Below are 19877 nucleotides of genomic sequence, written 5' to 3' on the forward strand. Positions count from 1 at the left end.
AACAAAGAATATCAATAAAAAACAAAGTAAGCTTTTATTTTTCATATAGCAAAACAAATTGTCAAAATACAAGATATAAAAGAAAATTAGAAGTTCAGCATTAAAGGTTCAGTACCTATATAATTAAAGACACAGAAAGACTAGAGGGAAAAAAATAGTAGAACAGAGAGAAAACTAGAAAGGTAGGAATAGGTTTTGTGCCTTGGCCTGTTCCCCCTGGCGGCCTGGTGACCACCATCCTCCAGAGGCCACTGGACTGTCAGGTTTGGGCCTGCAGTGACGAGACACACAGGGCCTCACCAGATGGGGGTGGAACTGGCCCTTTCCTCCCCATTCCAACGAGACCCCTAGTCGCCGCCTACAAATAACCTCTGTGGCTCCTGATCAAGCTGATTAACGAGATGATCCCAGAGACTCAGAAACAAATCTCGAAACCCAGTGGCTTTTGGTAAAAATGCATCCAGACCACATACAAGGTGGCTATTGCCTCAGAGCTTATTGGAAAGCCAGGTATGAGCCAGCAGTGACGGGGCAACTGCAGTCTCATGGGAAGGTGGGCGGTACTGGCTCGTCCTTTACACCCTACCGAGGTCACGAGTTGCCCCACAAGAGCGGCTCTCCGGCATGGCCATGGCTCCAGAGGCAAAAAGACTTAATCTAGAGCTCGGCAGCTTGTAGCAGAAAAGTGAATGGACCATGCGTTAAACTACTGCGTCATGCCTCCCCGGGAGGGAAAGGGTGTTGCTCCCTTCCACCTTTTTCCCCCCAGCAGCAAGGTGGCTGCCACCTCAGAGCTTATTGGAAAGCCAGGTATGAGCCGGTGGTGACGGGGCAACTGCAATCTGATGGGAAGGGAGGCGGTACCAGCTCGTCCTTCAAGCCCTACCGAGGTCACAAGTTGCCCCCCACGAGTGGCTCTCCGGCACAACCATAATAACACCAGCCACACAGAAACCAATCTCATAATTATCTGGCTCTCTGCAGAAGTCCAAAATCGCGAGGCCGCTATTGTGGCCATGCGAGATTATATGATTCTCATAACCAGCTATAGAAAACAAAGTATTTCACAATGTCTTTTCAGCAATTCTGACAGTTGGGGGGGGGAAGTCCAAATAATGTAGCGAACAGTTAAGTAGAAATCATCTGCCTCACAGGCACTGGGAGGGGTGGGAGGGAGGTATATTGGGGTTCTTGGTGGTGAAAAATAAGTACTGGTGAAGGGAAAGGTGTTTGATCATTGTATGACTAAGACTTAAACCTGAAAGCTTTGTAACTTTTCCCACAGTGATTAAATAAATAAATATAAGAAGAAAAAATAAACAAATAAATAAAATTATGAAAAAAAAAAACAGTAAGGTGGAGTTCATGCCCAATTCAATCAGCTAATCAGTGCCTGAATAAATAGCAATACTCCTAAATAAGGGCTGGAGCAATAGCACAGTGGTAGGGCGTTTGCCTTGCATGCAGCCAATATGGCCAACCCGAGTTCGATTCTTCCGCCCCTCTCGGAGAGCCCAGCAAGCTATTGAGAGTATCTTGCTCGCACGGCAGAGCCTGGCAAGCTACCCGTGATGTATTTGATATGCCAAACACAGTAACAACAAAGTCTCCAATGGAGATGTTACTGGGCCCGCTTAAGCATATCGATGAATAAAGGGAGGACAGTTATTCATTATTTACTCCTAAATAAAAAAAATTAAGAAATAATAATGACAATATTCTGTTTCTCAATGGACCCAGGAACAGAGATGCTCTGCCTGCTCCCAGCAGCCCAGCAGACCTCCACTACCTCCACTACCCAGCTGCCACCACGCTCCAGGGGTGCTGATCCTGGGGTTTAAATATGGTTTGAACTATGGGAACACCTACAAGGACAATTAGAGGCCACCCTAAAAGCCTCTATCCCTCTCGGAGAGCCTGGAAAGTTACCGAGAGTGTTCTGCCTACACGGCAGAGCCTGGCAAGCCATGCGTGGTGTATTCGATATACCAAAACTAGTAAATGCAATGGGTCTCATTCCCCTGACACTGAAAGAGCCACCAATACGGCAGCATTAAGAAGGATGAGGAAGGAGGGACTGATAAAACCTCAGGGCCGAACTAGGCTGCCAAAACGAAGAAGGACAAAATGACTGTCTGTACTTTCAATGCACATATGCTGGCATTGGATGCATCCATTGAGGACCTGATGGCACAGGCGTGAAAGATCAAGTACTACATCATTGGTCTGACTGAGACAAAAAGGCATCAATCACATCAAGCCATTTTCAACACTGGAGAAGAGCTGTTCCTTGGAACATGTGACAAAAACGGAATCAGTGGTGCAGGTGTTCTTGTCAACACGAACTTGGCCATAAACATTGATTCATTCGAATGCTAACAACCCAAATCGGATGATTACACTTGAATAGATGTGGCTCACTGCTTGCACATTCTATCTTCGTTGTCTACGCACCAACATCCAATTATGATGAAGGAGAAATTGAGAAGTTCTACATGGAGCTGGAGAAGTTCTATAAAGAAGACCACACCTTCTACAAGATCATTGTTGGTGATTTTAATGCCGAGATAGGACTGAGAAGATCAGCCCAAGAACTCCACATCAGGACCATGTCCTAGGATGGAACAAATTGGGTGAGAGACTGTCTGAGTTCATCACGTCGACCAAGTCCATCCATGGTAACTCACAATTCCAGGTCAAATCTAAACATTGGACATGGGAGTCTCCCATTGGACGATTTTACAACAAAATTGACCACATCATATTCAATCGATGGTCTTGCTGGACCAATGTCGCTTTTGTCCCAAAATTCAGAATGGGATCGGACCACCGTCTCCTTCGTGCAAAATTCTACTTCACAGAGAGGGGAGAAAGTGCTGTAAAATTTAAGAAGAGAACTCCCAGAACAACCACCAACTGGGAGCTCTTTGGCACTATTGCAGCAACATGGGACGATGCTGTCATTGACAACATTGACGAGGAATATGATCGACTGGTTCAGCACCTCCATGATTGTGGGAAGAACACCGAAAGACAGATAACCACAAAAAGATGCCTGTTTTCAAAAACTCTCAAGCTCATTCACCAACATGGCTTGGCGCAAGCCTCAGGCAACAAAGCAGTGCAGAGAAGCAATACAGGAAGACCTTAAAGAGACAAGAGCAGCAGTACTGGCAGATGCGGCAGAAGTCAGGAAAAGCATTTGCAACGCTTGCCTGTCCTTTGCCAACTACAAGACCAAGATGACTGCCCTCCAATGTCCTGATGGATCTATCACATCTTCCAGAGGGCAATGGAGAAGATTATCCATGACTTCTACTTAGATCTCTTCGATAGCCATGTCCACTTGTCCACATTCCAAATTCTGCAGGATAGGTATGTCGTTCCCAATGTTCTCCCTTCCAAAATCTGACATGCCATTTCCTCGGTAAAGGAGCAAACAGCACCTGGCCCAGACAAGTTCAGATCAAAACACCTTAAGAATCTGCCGTCAGTACTTATCAATACAGTGCCTCGGCTCTTTACATGCTACCTCTCTGAATGCAAGGTTCCGTCCCAGTGGAAAACCAGCAGGACTGTACTACTGTACAAGAAGGGAGAGATCCACGACATTGGCAACTATCACCCAATCTGCCTGTTGTCTGTCATCTACAAGATATCACTCGAGTCATCCTGAATAGGATTGGCAGAGCACTAGATGAAGGACAACCATGCAAGCAAGCTGGGTTCTGAAAAGGATTCAGCATGATCAACCATATCCACACAATAACCAAGCTCATTAAGGTTTCTCAGGAGTTCAAGATGCTGCTCTGTCTAATGTTCATTGATTTAAAGATGGCCATTGATTCTGTTGAGACAGAAGTGGTCATCGAAGCCCTAGCCAAACAGGGCGTTCAAACTTAATATATCAGAATCCTCCGTGGGTTGTATTGCAGATTCACTACCAGGATCTCACCATTCTACAGGGAGGTTTTCACTGATTTCAAGAGAGGGGTTCGACAGGGTGATACCATTTCACCGAAACTCTTCAGTGCCACTCTCAAGAATGTCATGTGACAACTGGAATGGGAAGGAGTGGGAGTAAAGATAGACGGTCTGCAACTACACCACCTCTGCTTCGCTAACATCATTCTAATAACACCAAACATCAGCCAAGCCACTTCAACCATGAATGTGGAAAAGTTGGACTATAGCTAAATCTCTCAAAGACAATGTTTATGAGAAATGGTCTCTGTCCTGATGTTCCATTCGCTCTCAATGGGATGAACATATCCAAATGCAACAGTTATGTGTACCTAGATCAAGAAGTCAACATGATGAATGACCTGGCACCTGAGTTGCGCAGGAGGAAGAGAGCAGCTTGGAACGCCTTCAAGACCGTCAAAAAAATAGCTAAGAGGACAAAGAACTTCTGGCTCTGGGCACATCTCTTCGATTCCACTGTTCTTTCTGCATTAACGTACGCCTCAGAGACCTGGGCCCTACACAAATAGGGTGAGAACGCTATTCGGGTCTCACAAAGAGGAATCATAAGAGCTTTGCTTGGAGTATCACGCTTCACTCAGGTGAGACACGGAATCTGGAGTTCCAACCTCTGTCAACGATCAAGAATCAGGGATGCTGTCTTGTTTGCCAAGGCGTCAAAAATCAGATGGGCTGGACATGTAATGAGATTTGGAGATGACCGCTGGACTAGAGCCATTACTGACTGGATTCCATGGGACATCAAAAGATTGCCTGGCTGCCTACCATGAGATGGTCAGACTTCTTCATCAAGACCCTGAACGATCGGATTGAAGCTCTTTGTGTTCCTAGAAAGAGCAGACGCCACTGGGCTACACTGGCGCGTGACAGGGATGAATGGAGACATTGCTGGTGCCCGCTCAAGCAAATCAATGAGTAACAGGATATCAAGTGATCAAGCGATTCTGTTTAGTGGCAAGGAGCACTGTAGCACTGTCCTCCCGTTGTTTATCAATTTGCTCAAAAGGGCACCAGTAACATCTCTATTGTGAGACTTGTTGTTACTGTTTTTGGCATATCGAATATGCCACGAGGAGCTTGCCAGGCTCTGCCATGTGGCAGGATACACTTGGTAGCTTGCCGTGCTCTCCAAGAGGGATGGAGGGACAAGGAGATCAATAGTTAAAAAATAGCTCAAGATGAAAGGTATAGATTCAGGAGAATGGGAAGTGGGAAAGTGTCCTGCACAGGTGAGAGGACAGGAATCCTTCATAAAAGCCTTGAAAAACTATCTAGCTCAAGTTTCATGCATGTCTAATCAATGATAAAGTACTCAAAGCAAAATGAAAATAAAGTAAGAAAAAATAATTAATGCTACTAGCGTTTACACAATGGAGAAAGAACTGAGCCTGGTTTATTGCAGGGGAGTGGGACTGGAATAATAGGATAGTGAGTAAGGAACTTGCACTGCGTGTGGCAGACCCAGGATCAATCCCTCTCATCCCCTATGCTCCCCCAAGTCTCACCAGGAGTGATCCCTGAGTTCAGAACCAGGAAAAAGTTCTGAGCATTGCCAGGTATGAGTTCCCCATCAGCCCCATCACTCCCCCTCAAAAAAGTAATAGTGATGAAGGTAGGAAACTGAGAAAAAGGTATTACTAACCACCATGTGCCAATGCTCTTGAGAGCAATGTACAAGGCTTCTCTGCTTCTGAAGGTGTGCTTATTCCTAAAAATGCCAGTGACTGGGAGAATTTAGATACTTTCTCTAGAAAATTTGCTTCCTGGACAAGTTGAAGCCCGAAGGAAAGTGACAAGCAGGGCTGTGGAAAGAGCTACCCCCAATAAAAAGAGCTACTTCCCAAGGCTTTGACTTGACTCATGGGAAGGAATTCTTAAGCAATAAGCCATGGAGGGCCTACACCCCCCAGTAATAACCCAACACTTTCTGGGTAATCAAAGGTTACCTAATCAAAGATAAAGTCTTTTCTGACCCCCCAGAGAATTCTCCAGGCCCCATACCAAGCCAATATCGCCAGGAGGTCCCAGATGGGGCAGGTGCAGTCTCTCGCCTTCTCCAGACGGAATCCCAATGACCATAGCTTCTATAAGCATGGCTCCAGTATGTGGGCACCAGGACTATTATTCCAAACCACACGGGGACGCTGGACCGGGCAGTTCCATCCTGGCTCCCAGTCAGCCTCTGATGCTGGAAGTCACGCCCTCAACTCACCCCAGCACCATTTTGCCACACTCAGCAGTGAAGAAACCTGGCCATCAGGCACCACAACACCCAGAGAATTCTCCGGGCCCCATAAGGAGCCAATATCGCTGGGAGGTCTAGATGGGGTAAGTGCAATCTCCCTGCCTTCTCCAAATGGAATCCTGGCAAACATGAGCTTCTACAAGTGTGGCTCCGGTGTGTGGGCACCAGGACTATTCTTCTGAACTGCGCAGCTGCATAAGTAGCTGCAGCTTTTCCTGATATGCAATATGAACAATGGAAAGTAAATGATCTCACGTTTGTCCCTGGAAGGCAGCCTTGAATGGTGGTGGAAAAATTTAAGCAAAATATAATGCCCAACAGAAGTGCATCTGGACTATGTATTAAACTATGGCATCAAGCGGCCCCAGGAGGGGAAGAGTGTTTTGTCCCTCCATCTTTTCCCCCTGGTGGTGGCAGTATGGTGGCCACCGTCTTTCAGAGCCTAATGGACAGCCAGGTATAAGATGGCAGTGAGGAGGCACGTGGGGCCCCAAGGGATGGAGGGTGGAATCGGCCCTGCTCCCTGTCCTGACAAGGCCCCGAGGTGCCACCCACAAATACCTCCTCTGGCTCCTGAATGACCATGATCCCAGAGGCACACAAACCAATCTCAGAACCCAGCAGCTTTTGGCAGTAATCCCTCCAGACTTATTACTAAAATATCAGAAATCCAAAATCGCGCAGCCACACAATATCATGCACTGCACTGTCACTGTCCTCCCATTGTTCATTGATTTGCTCAAGCGGGCCCAGTAAGGTTCCATTGTGAGAATTGTTGTTACTGTGTTTGGCATATTGAACACGTTACAGGTAGCTTGCCAGGCTGCTCTTCATAATCAGCAATAGAAAAAAAATTATCTAATGATGTCTTTTTGGCAGGTCTGATTGTTGGGGAAAATTTCAAATAATGGTGGATCTTTTGTTGTAATACTGAATGTGATCAATGTAGAGAGAAAGTGGAAATCTGCCACACAGGCGTGGGTGGGGGAGGTATACTGGGGTTCTTGGTGGTGGAAAATGTGCACTAGTGAAGAAAAGGGTGTTTGATCATTGTATGACTGACCAAGACTTAAACTGAAAGACTCTGTGGCTCTTCTCACGATGATTCAATATATAAAAATTTAAATGATGAAAAAAATATATAAAGCCTTTTCTCTGAAAGGAAACAGGTAAGAAAGTTAAAAATAAATTTGCAGGATGGCACAAAATGGATTACCTCATTTTTAAAAAATGCCTTTATAAAATTTATTTTTAAATATGCCAGACACAGTAACAACAAAGTCTCCAATGGAGACGTTACTGGGCCCGCTCGAGCAAATCGATGAACAACGGGAGGGCCCTTATAAAATGTTTTAATTCTCATGTGAAAGCAAAGCTACAGATGCAGAGGATATGTTGAATAGCAACCTCAAGTTTTAAGAAGTGCCAACTGCCCCAGTAGATAGATCAAGTACCTAGAAGAGCACATGTCTAGCACCACTGAACCAAGATTTCATCCCTGGCATGAACTGACAACACATGCCCAGCACTCCTGTGTGTAGAGGGGGTGCTTTGGTCCCCAAATACCTTACAGGGTAGCCCCTATTAAAGACATTTCCCAAACTATGAGCAATGCCCAGTACACTGATTTATTAAGTTCCACATTGTTGGGCTTAAGCCCAGTTGAGAATAAGAAAAGGAAAACGAAAAGAATGAGAAAAAGAAGAATAAGAAAAGAAAAAATAAGAAAAAAAATGAGGATATGAACAGAGCATCCCAAAATTACCTCTCCTGTAGCTGCTCATCAGATAGCTGCAATTCCTCCTTCAAACGCAAATATCTGTCTTCTCTCAGCAGCCTTGAGCCATCATAGAGACTTAGCTCTCGGTCATGGATCAACCTAGTGGGAGAGGGAAAAGCCAAGAAACAAATGAGTCCTTTTCTGAACACTGAAAAGCCTACCAGTTTGTTCAATATATCTTTTAAAATTTCAAGCTGGCTAGGTGGTGCTACTCTTGACAGAAGTCTAAGTCTTCCATACTGGAAGGTGGGAGTCATGGATACTAAACGTGGACAGGGAAGAGGAAGACGAGGAGATGGAATGTGGAAGGAAGGGGGGGGGGGGGGAAACAAAACAAAACAGCTGAATGAATGGTCTAGGATAGCCATGAGGTACACACTAATGAACAAAGGACTTGGCACTTTTCTGAATCTAATGAAAGAACTAAAACAAACAAACAAACAATAACAACAACAAACTTAAATATTAATGCTCTTTTTGGAACTAAAGGATTTGAAATATTAAAAAAAATAACTTTACAATGAGATAGCTAGTAGTATTTCATATACCAATGATGGTGGTGACCTAAGTATTCACTGCATGAATAGTAACACTACCTTTCAAGTTATAGGGATAGAAGAGGATCACTCTTCTCCTTAAAGCAGTATTAAAGCAATAATGCCAAAAGCATAGTATTGCTATGAAAACCTATAGCTAATATAAGGCAGCTGCTTAATATAATTCCCAATTTTAGTTATACTTTAGAATTTCCTAGAAAGGGCCTAGAAAGATAATACGGGGTTTAAGGTGCTTGCCTTTGCATGCTGCCAACTTTGATTTGAAGCCTGACACCTCAGATGACTATTTGAGAGTGGTGAAGGATGATCTTCCAAGTAGTGCTCAGGGAGCTCGGAGGGCCCTTCTGGCCATCTGAGATGGTGACTCAATGTGAGTACCTGAGGACAGATGTGGTGCCAGAGATTTTCCAGCCAACCCAGTAGTGCTGGGGTGGGGGCACTCCTCCAAGACCACACCCACTAGTGCTGGGGAGCCTCTGGCACGGCACTCAGTGATGCCAGGGGCTGAACCAGAGTCAGCCACACGCAAGGTTTTGTGTCTCAAGTTCTGTATATTTCTTAGCCCCCAGACCAGTATTGTAAAGAATGACCTCTACCTCTATGAGGTCATTCCAGGTTTAAGAATCTGAAAAGTGGCTTGGTGATAGGGCTCAAGTGGTAGAGCACATGTTTGGCATGCAGGAGGCTCTGGAAGTCAGTCCCCGCAACTGCTTGGTGTGACCCTGGCAAAATAAAATCACAAATAATAAAAATAACTTGAAATACCAAAGGCAGGAGGTCAGGATGATAACTTAAAGGACTGAAAGTACATGCAGGAGCCCCATGTCAAGACCTCAGGATCACATGGCCCCCTAAGCATTGAATCAGCAGTGGTTGACGGGGTGTGGTCAAATATCACCTTTAGGGCAGGGGTGGCAGGTAGCTTAAAGGTCTGAGGCTCATGGATTGCAAAAGGAGGTGCTAGGTTCGATCCCCAGTATAGAGTCCCCCAATCCTTCCCCCAGCACCACTGGAAGTAGCCCTTGTGGCCTGCAGCATTATCATATAGCATTGGAGCCAGTGTTGAACCTTTAGGCATGCAGGAATAGGAATCACCAGGAATGACCTTCAGGCCCCTGAGGGGAAACAGGAAAGTCAGAGAAGCCCAGGAGCAAAATGTCCGGCACAGCGCACTCTGCTAATCTATGGAAGGAATATGGCTAAATTATTTTTAAATGTTCTCCAATCGAGATTTACACAATGTTCTTGGAATATATAATTACACTTGGTATTTGTAACTTGTCAAGTACTACACATTCTCAATAGTTTAGGTATGGATTATTTCTCTATTTAAACTTTCCTGATAGTCAAAGTTAAAAAATAAAAACCATATATCTGCATATGAACAAATAAATAAATAATTAAAAAATTAGCATCATTCATCTGCAAAAATGACTCAACATTAGTCCTAGAAAAGTTCATTTGGTGTGAACGGTTTCCCCATCAAAAGTGAAATAATAATGGTGACATGATGTTCCAGCTTGTAGCAAGCTTCTTGATACTATATAAAATACAAGTGGATAGCTATTACACATTTTCATGAGAAATTATAGTCTCTAAAATTAAAAAATAATTTAATAAGAAAAACCAATAAGTTAGATGGTTTATAAGAAAATTTTTTTTGTACTGTGAGGATGTTACTTTAACAAACTGTGGAAACTTCAGTTGGATAACCGACTTGTTACATATCTCAGCAAATAATCATAATATATTTCAAAAGTGCTACTTGTAAGCTCATGATTGGGGATGGAGAAAGTCAATAACACCCACCTGTGCTCGTAGCTTACCTCTTGTTCTGTACTCAGGGGTCACTCTTGGCAGTGCTCAGCATACATATGGTAACAAGGATCAAAATGGGGTCAACCACATACAAAGTGAGCACTGTAACCCATGTACTATTTTTTTCAGGCCCATGTCCTTTATTTTTTTTTCCTCACACATAATTCTGTCATGGCAGTTATTTCTCCCTAAGTGCTAATTATATGTAGTTTTACTGTATTATCACTGTGCTTACAATTTTTTTTTTGAAAAATCTGCTGCTCTATCTTGCTATACGATGATAGTTTCTGAAGATCTAAACAGACACTTTAAAATAAGATAATGGACAGAGTTCCACGTCTACTGTTTATACAAACCTTTGCAGCACGGCGAGTGTGCCCGCATTGACCCGGTGAATGCCATCCAGGAGGACCAGTTTCCCTTCGAGGGCCGCAGTCACAAGGGGAGAAGAGCGCCAGGCGGTGTCTCCATTCGGGAGAGTGTATCTCTGCTGGAGCAGGTCACGCGCTGTCATGTCCTACAACCAAACCCCACCAGCCAGGAAAAAAAAAGATGCGAAATTCACTTTTAAGACACGGATGACAGCTATAGAGCTGTACAGTTAACTCTCTCTGAATATAACATTCCAGACAACCGGGAAGTCATCTCCACTCCGCATAAAAGAAAGACATTCAGAAGCTTTCTGAGGTCACTTGAGGGTTTTACCTCTTACTCATCCACAGAACGCAGTAAGTGTAAGTGGTTTTTATACTCCTTTTAATTTATCATGTCCTCCCGTCTTTAAAAAATGTTTATTTGGTATCTATGTAGAAGACATCAGAAATTTCCACTGACTTCAGTGGAATTTAATCCATATACTTTACTCCCCAAGGAAACAACAAGGATGGTTTCCCTTAATTAGAGGCTATGATGGGAGAGAAAAATCAGTGATGAGCATATGAATTGCATGTGGAGGTACAGGATTGACTGCTGGTACCACGAGCTCCTTCCTGTGCATGGCCAGGAGCACTGAACTGGAAGAAGTCCCGAAGCACCACCAGGTCTGGCATATAAACAAAATAAAACAATAAATGATCTGGGCCATATGAACTCAGTAGGCCATGATGCTTAAAAGTATTGTGTATTTTCAAGTAGTTGAAAAGTTCCACAAAAAGTCATGTTGTCTAGGAGCCATCACAGAGGCTCATATTTATTTATTTATATTTTTAGTTGGAGGGACCATACCCAGAAGTGCTCAGGGATTACTCCTGACTCTATGGGTTGGATTTACTCCTGGCCCTAAGCTCAGGGATCACTCCTACAGGTGCTTGGGAAGACCATATGTGGTGCAGAGGATTGAACTAAACAAGTGTCTTAGCCGCTGGACTATCTCTCCAGCTTAAGATTCATATTTAAAAAAGAAATTGAGGTATAGGAATTGACAAAAAACATAAGCGAAATTTTAAAGCATAGACACTATGTGCTAGCACTAAAATAGGGTAATAGATTTAAGTAAACTATTAATAATTATAGCATATAAAAGTTTATCACTGTAACAAAATTTGGTTCCTTACTTCTATGTATGTTAAACATAATGCTTCTTTTTGTCATCAGTTTCAAATAAATTTTATATCAATTATATCTGACAAATTAAACTTATATGGCCAACTTTATAAAAAAATGTAGTCTTTTGTAAATTCTTTGATACTCATAACCAAGTTTTTAAATGGACAGAAAATTGATGAATTTACTTTTAATCATGATGGCAAGAAATCTGTACTAAAATAAAGATTAAAATGTAAATTTTTTAATTAATTTATTTTTTTTAGTGAGACACCATGAGGTACAGTTGTAGACTTACAAATTTTGTGCTTGGGTTTCAATTATACAATAATCAAACACCCATCCCTCCACCAGTGCCCATTTCCCATCACCATGGATCCCAGTATCCCTTCTACCCCCCCATCCCCTCATCCCACCCTGCCTCTGTGGCAGGGCATTCCCCTCTGTTCTCTCTCTCCTTTTGGTTTGCAAAAGAGGCATTGAGTGGCAATCATGTTTGGTCTATAGTCTACTTTCAGCATGCTTCTCCCATCCTGGGAGGATCCTCCCAAAACCCTTTATTTGGTGCTCCCTTCTAAATCTGAGCTGCCTTTTCCCCTAGCATATGTGGCTGGCCTCCAAGTCACGGAGCAAAATTCCTAGTACTAATCTCGGCCATTCTTGGGTGTTAGTCTCCTATTTTGTTACTTTATGTTCCCCAGATGAATGCAATCTTTCTATGTCTACCCCTCTCTTTCTGACTCATTTCACTTAACATGATACTTTCCATGTAGTAGTACCATCTAATCTTTGATAAGGGGGCAAGAAAAGTGAAGTGGAGCAAGGAAAGCCTCTTTAACAAATTGTGCTGGCAAAACTGGACGGTTACATGCAAAAAAGTGGGCTCAGATCTCTGCCTAACGCCATGTACAAAAGTATGATCAAAGTGGATTAAAGACCTCAACATCAGACTGGAATCCATAAGGTACATTGGAGAAAAAGTTGGCAAAACCCTCCATGACATTGAAGCTAATGGTATCTAAAATGTAAATTTTATTTTATTTTATTTATTTTTGCTTTTTGAGTCACACCCGGCAATGCACAGTGGTTACTCCTGGCTCTGCACTCAGAAATTACCCCTGGCGGTGCTCAGGGGACCATATGGGATGCTGGGAATTGAACCTGGGTCGGCCGCCTGCAAGGCAAACGCCCTACCCGCTGTGCTATCGCTCCAGCCCCTAAAATGTGAATTTTAATTATTTACTATTCTCAGGGGCTGGAGCGATAGCACAGCGGGTAGGGCGTTTGCCTTGCATGAGGTCAACACGGCCAACCCGAGTTTGATTCCTCAGCCCCTCTTGGACAGCCCGGCAAGCTACTGAGAGTATCTCTCCCTCACGGCAAAATCTGGCAAGCTACCCATGATGTATTCGATATGCCAAACACACAGTAACAAGTCTCACAATGTTACTGGGCCCGCTCAAGCAAATCAATGAACAACGGGAGGACAGTGACAGTGATAGTGACTATTCTCACAATTACGTAAGTACTGTAAAGGAAGTCCAAATAACTTACTGAATGTGAGAAAACAATGACATTCAAACTCAACAAGCTCCCACAGCTCGAAAGGAACAGCTTGGGCACAAGATCAAAATTTGGCTTGACTCATCAACTGAATTTTTCAATACAATTTTTAAATTATCTGCAAATTATATGAGCATGACATCCTAATCTGTGTACGGCTGCTACAACAGCCAATACTAAATCTATCACCTATCACCATCCTCAGAGTTTACCCAGACATTTCATGGAAAGAATGAGCTCATTCCCACTGTTGTGCTAATTGAATAGGAAATGGATCACTTGGCAAGAAAATCGGGTGTATCAAAACAAAAGTGGGTCATTTTCATAATCATCTGTTTTGTCTTGTTTATAGTCCATACCCAGAAGTGCTGGGAGGGGCATTAAACACAGTGCTAGGAACTGAACTGAGGTGGTCACATGAGAAGAAAGTGCCTTAATCCCTGCATTATCTCTCTTGCCATTATACATCTTTTTTTTTAAGTTAATGTGAAAACATGAACTTAAAGTGAAAACTCACCACTAATGATTCCAGAAAAATATTCACCAGGGAATTACATATTCACATATTGACTTAGAAATTAAAACAGTAGAAAAAGCATGTTTTATCACAGTGATTCTAAGTCAAGGATACATACAAGAAACAGCAAAGAGAATTTTGGGGGTAAAATAATCCTAGGTTTAGCACCTTAAAGACAGCAAGTGAGGCTTACCACCTGTCATTTTTTTGGATTTTTTTATTCAAACATTTCTCATAGGCCTCCCAATGAGAATATACTACTTTTTAAAAAAGAGACATAAAATTAACTCAAAATTAATGCATCTTCCTTAGTCTAATTGAATTTTTTTTAAAAATTGTGCAATGACATGTAAAATGCATTACAAAATGAAATAAAATGGTGAAAAATTTTGGGGGGTATGGTGCCGCCAGCAGGTCAATCTGTACCTGTGAGGTGAGTGCATCAGCAGCCTGATGGCAACGTCAGACTTCCAGATGCCCTAAAATTACTGCTGTGCCTTTGGCCAGACCCCAACAACTTGGGGCAAAGTTTACCAAGAAAGTAAATGGCCAAAAGTTAGGTATGCGGGAAACACACCCACAAACCAGCTCTGGCTCAGCTATATAATTGGAGGCATGGCCTCTCTGGTTCCTGATTGAACTGCTTCATGGCCATGATCCCAGAGACTCAGAAACAAATCTTGAAACCCAGCGGCTTTTGGCAGAAATGAGTCCACGCAGTAGGTTACTGTTGCCGGGCCACCCTAGGGGGGAAAGGGTGTTGTCCCTCCGCCTGCATCCCCCTGGCGGCCCGGTGGCTGTCGTCCTCAAGAGGCCATTGGACAGTCAGGTTTGGGCCCACAGTGATGAGACATTTTTGGCCTCATGGGATGGGGGTGGAGCTGGTCCTGTCCTCCTCACCCCAATGAGTCCCCAAGTCATTGCCCACAAAGAAGCTTTTCTAGCTCCTGATCAAGCTGCTTAACGGCCATGATCCCAGAGACTCAGGGGCAAATCTCGGAACCCAGCAGGTTTGGGCAGAAATCCCTCCAGATTTAATTGTTAAAATTTCAGAATTTCAAAATCGCGCAGCCACTACTGCAGCCACGTGACATCATATGTTATTCATAATCAGCAATAGAAAACAAATTGTCTACTCTTGCCTTTTCAGCAGATCTGAGTGTTGGGGTAAAATCTCAAATAATAATGGTGGGTCTGGTGTCAAAATACTGAATGTGATCAAAGTAGAAAGAGAGTAATGTGGAAATCATCTGCCCCACAGGTAGTGGGAGGGTGTGGGATGGGAGTATACTGGGGTTGTTGGGGGTGGAGAATGGGCACTGGTGAAGGTACAGGTGTTTCATTGTATGACCGAGACTTAGACCCGAAAGCTTTGTAACTGCTCTCACGGTGATTCAATAAATAAAATTATAAAAAATTTAAAAAATGGTGAAAATTTTAAGGGTAGGGCCAAAGAGATATTATGAGGGTTAAGGCACTTTCCTTGCATGTAGCTGTTCCTATATTAATCCCCAGCGCCACAGATGGTTCCCCAAAGCACTACCAGGAGTGACTCCTCAGGGTCCCCCAAAGCACTACCAAGAATGACCCCTGAGCACAGAGCCAAGAGTAGCCTCTGAGCAACACTGCGTATTGCCTCCAAACCAAAATTAAATAAATGACAAGAAGGGAAAGAACTTTTTCTTCTTTAAACTTTTCTCTCCTATTAGTGTCCAAGAGAATGGCATTTCATTGATATCAAATTTTCAAAATAAAATTGTTGCTAATTTTGAAAATCCCAGTGTCAGATTAAAAACAAGTGATATGGTGAAACAGTTTTATTCTTGAGTTTTTGTTTTTTGGATTTTTTTATTTTCTCCTTGGTCCAGGAAATGGTGAAAAAATTGACTTGAACAAAAAAAAGTTGAATCTTTTAGAGAACTAAGAATAGCCACTGATAGGACGTTTTTCCTTGTATTCCAACAAGAAAAAATTCCTCTCTCTAATACTTATACATTCTGAGTCTTTATTCAATGATAACATAAAACAGCACTACCTCATTTGGTCAAAATTCCAAATGTTCATTATCTTGTTTGCTTATACAGTAAGTAGGCACAATACCTGCCTCATTCAAATAAGAAAACATCTAACAACCATGAGAAAAAACATGAGGATTGTAGGGTTTCCCTTTACCAGCTTAGGACTTCAATACTCCCTTATACTTGGGGAAGCAAAAGGAAATGATTGTTTATTGCTACATAACAAGAAGAAACAGATCAATGCTGTTAATACCAGTCACAATCACTGACAAGAAATAGCCTCCCTTTCTTCAACTTTCAAGACTGAAAATAGAAAATATTTGACATTTCATAGATGACCGGCTCAGCTGAGCTTTATCACCTATTCTCTACATAATACCATGCTAAAAGCAAGCCATTTTACATATACATTTACATTTTAAAAACCACACTGAGAGAATAAACGGCATTCCCTTTATTACAAGTTAGTTTTCATAATTAAAGCCTTGTACCGGAGAAAAAAATTAAATTCGTTTTCCCCCAGAGATAAATGGCCCCTTTCTATAACATTTGTTATATCCAGAAATTATTTTTATGAGGGCATAGTTCAGGGGCGGAACATTTTACTGCAGAAATTATTTTCAAATACATGAGTTATTTTTAACTGTGTCAAAGTACAAGGACACCAAATAAAGCTAACTTTCACAGTACAACTGAATATAATAAGCAACCCTACTTAACACAATTTAAAACTTTTTAACCTTAAATGGGTCAGTGATGTGAATTAGTTTCAACAAAAAGTTATCATTGAAATAGAGTAACAAATCATAGCTCTGAAAAGGAAACAAATAAAACAAAGTAACAGCATTTTGTATTGACCTTTTGTAACATAAACCTATTCTAATACTTTCAATTAACATTATCATGTATCTGGGTATTGATAAATATATACGAATGTATGTATGTATAATTCTTATTTCTCTTATACATAAATTCTGAAAGTGACTTTTGTTGTTGCTGTTTTGGGGTCACACCTGGTTCTGCACTCAGGGATCTCGTCTAGCAGTGCTCAGGTCACCATGTAGGATCCCAGGGATGAAACCCAGGTCACACATGTGCAAGGCAAGCACCCTATCCACTGTACTATCTCTCTGGTCCCCAAAGAAACATACATTTTTTAATATGCTTATTCCATATGATTATTTTGAAAGCACTCTAATAAAAAAGATCAAGAAAGAGAAATGCTCACATTCTGCATATAATTTTTTTATCCATGAAACCTTTGAACTTACAAAAGTAAAAATAGCACTAATGATACATAGAACCATAACCACTTCCTCTTTCTGTGTTTCCTTAAAAAAATTTTTAAATAACAGGACAAGAAATCTAGTTCCTTTAGAGCTACCATTGTCTAACCTTCAACACCTCACCTTCATTCAGATCCCTGGAAAACATCCATATATCTCTTAAGATTCTGTGTCATTTGGATTTTTGCTCTTTTTATTTGCAATGGAGAAACTCTACTAAAAATAAAAATGTCCTATTAAAATGAACAGTATAACTGTACAAAAATGTGTCAGAGAATTAGATTTAAATTCTGTAAATATACCTTAAATGTTTTGAAAGCCTAATTTTTCTGAAGTTCTTCCGAAGAAGTCAGTATTCGCTGCAAATTATTTGTGTTGTAAATGCTGAGTGACTAAAATTAAAAATGTTCATGACTAGAATAATTTTTCAAGGTGTAACATCCCTAGAAAGGCAGCTGAAAATGTGACAGTGCATTATATATATATATATATATATATATATAGGAACAAATAACTATGAGCATTAAAAGGATGTAAACTTTTATATCATAATGAAAATGTGAATTTTCTGGTCTGTAATTTGGTTGATTTTGTTTTTTTTAGCGAGGGGAAGAGGGCCACACCTAGCCATGCTCAGGGCTTATTCCTGGCTTTGTACTCAAAAATTATTTCAGAAGGCTTTGGATGAGTATATGGAGTATTGGGGATTGAACCCAGGTCAACCAAATGAAAGGTAAATGCCTTAACTGCTGTACTATCACTCAGGCCCTCTGGTCAAACTTTTGATTATTTCAAGAGCAGAATGTCAAAATGTCAAAGTGAATACAGAGTATGATCTCATTAAGATTAAAAAATATAATTTCAATCACATAAACCCCTAAGAATTTCAGAAAATATTTAAATTGGCTTGCAAAACATATATATATATATGTATACACATATACACATATATTACAAAATTACAAGTAAAGAAACTAAACAGGACAGTGAAACCAAGTAAAGATAATATAAGCAATGCATACTAGAAGAATCTAAGGTGTGCCCTTAAACTTTCTAAAGGTTGTTTAAGTCACAATAAGCACAGTATTGCCCTTAAACTTTCTAAGGGTTGTTTAAGTCACAATAAGCACAGTATTGGCACCAAGAAGCCACAGCACTGCTCTCAATAAGGAGATTAAGAAAAATGTGTCCCTGTAGATCAGAACATCATATGAAGCAGTGCTCTTCAACCTTCTTATACCTGTATGCCAGTGGCTGAAGAATACTGATGTAAAGAACATTATGTTGCAGACGTAAAGACAGAAATACCACTAATTATAGCAACTAATATTTACAGAGAGTTTACTAGTGACCAAAGACTTTGCATAAATTAACTTGTGCAATCCTAAAAACCCTAATAAATAGGTGACATTACTGCCCCCATTTTATAGGTAGGAAGGAGTCAAGGTAGGAAGGAGTCAAGTAGCTTACACTATCAAGGACACAGCTAATAAGTAAAGGAGCCTAACAATGTCAAGAATATTACTGTGACAAGTACAGAAACAAATTTCTGTAGAAATTCCATAGAAAGACTGGCATGGCTGAATCAATCCTTGACTAGATTGCAAAGTTAATGCGAGAACGCACCCACTGCATGCTTGTCAGCTACCCTTCATAAATGCTGTTTCTCAGTCAACAATTCTAGGAGTAGCACAGTGACTAAGATTAACCACTCCCAAAAATCCTCCTAAATGCTAGCTAGTCTCTAGAACTATTAAATTACCACTAAACATACATATAAATCATTAAAATTTTTAAGATGCTTAATACTAATCCTATCTCTAGGTATATAAGCTTCCTCATTTTATTGAGGATTAAAATATAAACAACTTTTATTGGAGTAAATAAGCATTATTAATGATTTTTCTTGTGTAGGTTTTTTTTTGGTGGGGGGGGGTCACATCTGGCAATACTCAGGGATTACTCCTAGCTCTGCATTCAGGAACTACTCCTGGTAGTTTCAGGGAATCATATGGGAAGCTGGGAGTAGAACCCAGATCAGTCATGTACAAGCCGAGCGTCCTATTCACAGTACTTTCACTCCAGCCCTGATCATTTTTCTTCCCCCCTGAAAGAAACTCAGTGGAACTCTGTAGGCTCTCCAGGATTACCCTAAGCTTTAGTTATTTGAGCGAAATAAATCCTACCAAAAATAATTCTACCCACAACATAAAAACTAAAAAAATCTGGGATTTTGTTGAGCAAAAAAAATACGCCAAGACTGTCAAATATAAGTAATCAAACTTATATGAAGGATTAATTACGCCCATACTTATTAGGGACAGAATACTATATAAACATTGCATAAATACAAAATGTTAATAAATTTTTAGTCCAAAAATAGAAAGGAAGCTACTATTTACAGTTGGGCATACACAGTGAACACAGCACAAGGCATGATGCCAAACACTCCTCAGTGGCATTTATGCTTGATCTTAAACATTAAGTCCTCTTATTTTACATATGTTGTAAAATTATTTATAAACTTATCCATACTTCTCCCCAATTTCTAATTTAAAAAACTATTT

The 19877-nt window shown here is 41.2% G+C and overlaps 1 protein-coding gene across 1 annotated transcript in view; it reads right to left on the minus strand.

Moving 5' to 3' along the window:
* Window positions 1–19877, minus strand: part of VWA8 (von Willebrand factor A domain containing 8) — a 365156-nt gene that overhangs the window by 252135 nt on the left and 93144 nt on the right. Inside the window, exons 13-14 of the mRNA XM_056109482.1 lie at window positions 10741–10901; window positions 7995–8108 (exon numbers count right to left, since the gene is read on the minus strand). Coding sequence (XP_055965457.1) covers window positions 7995–8108; window positions 10741–10901 — 275 coding nt within the window. The remainder of the gene's footprint in view (window positions 1–7994; window positions 8109–10740; window positions 10902–19877) is intronic.

The sequence above is a fragment of the Sorex fumeus genome, unplaced genomic scaffold (genome assembly GCF_029834395.1).
Source record: "Sorex fumeus unplaced genomic scaffold, SorFum_2.1 ptg000008l, whole genome shotgun sequence".
Classification (NCBI taxonomy): domain Eukaryota; kingdom Metazoa; phylum Chordata; class Mammalia; order Eulipotyphla; family Soricidae; genus Sorex; species Sorex fumeus.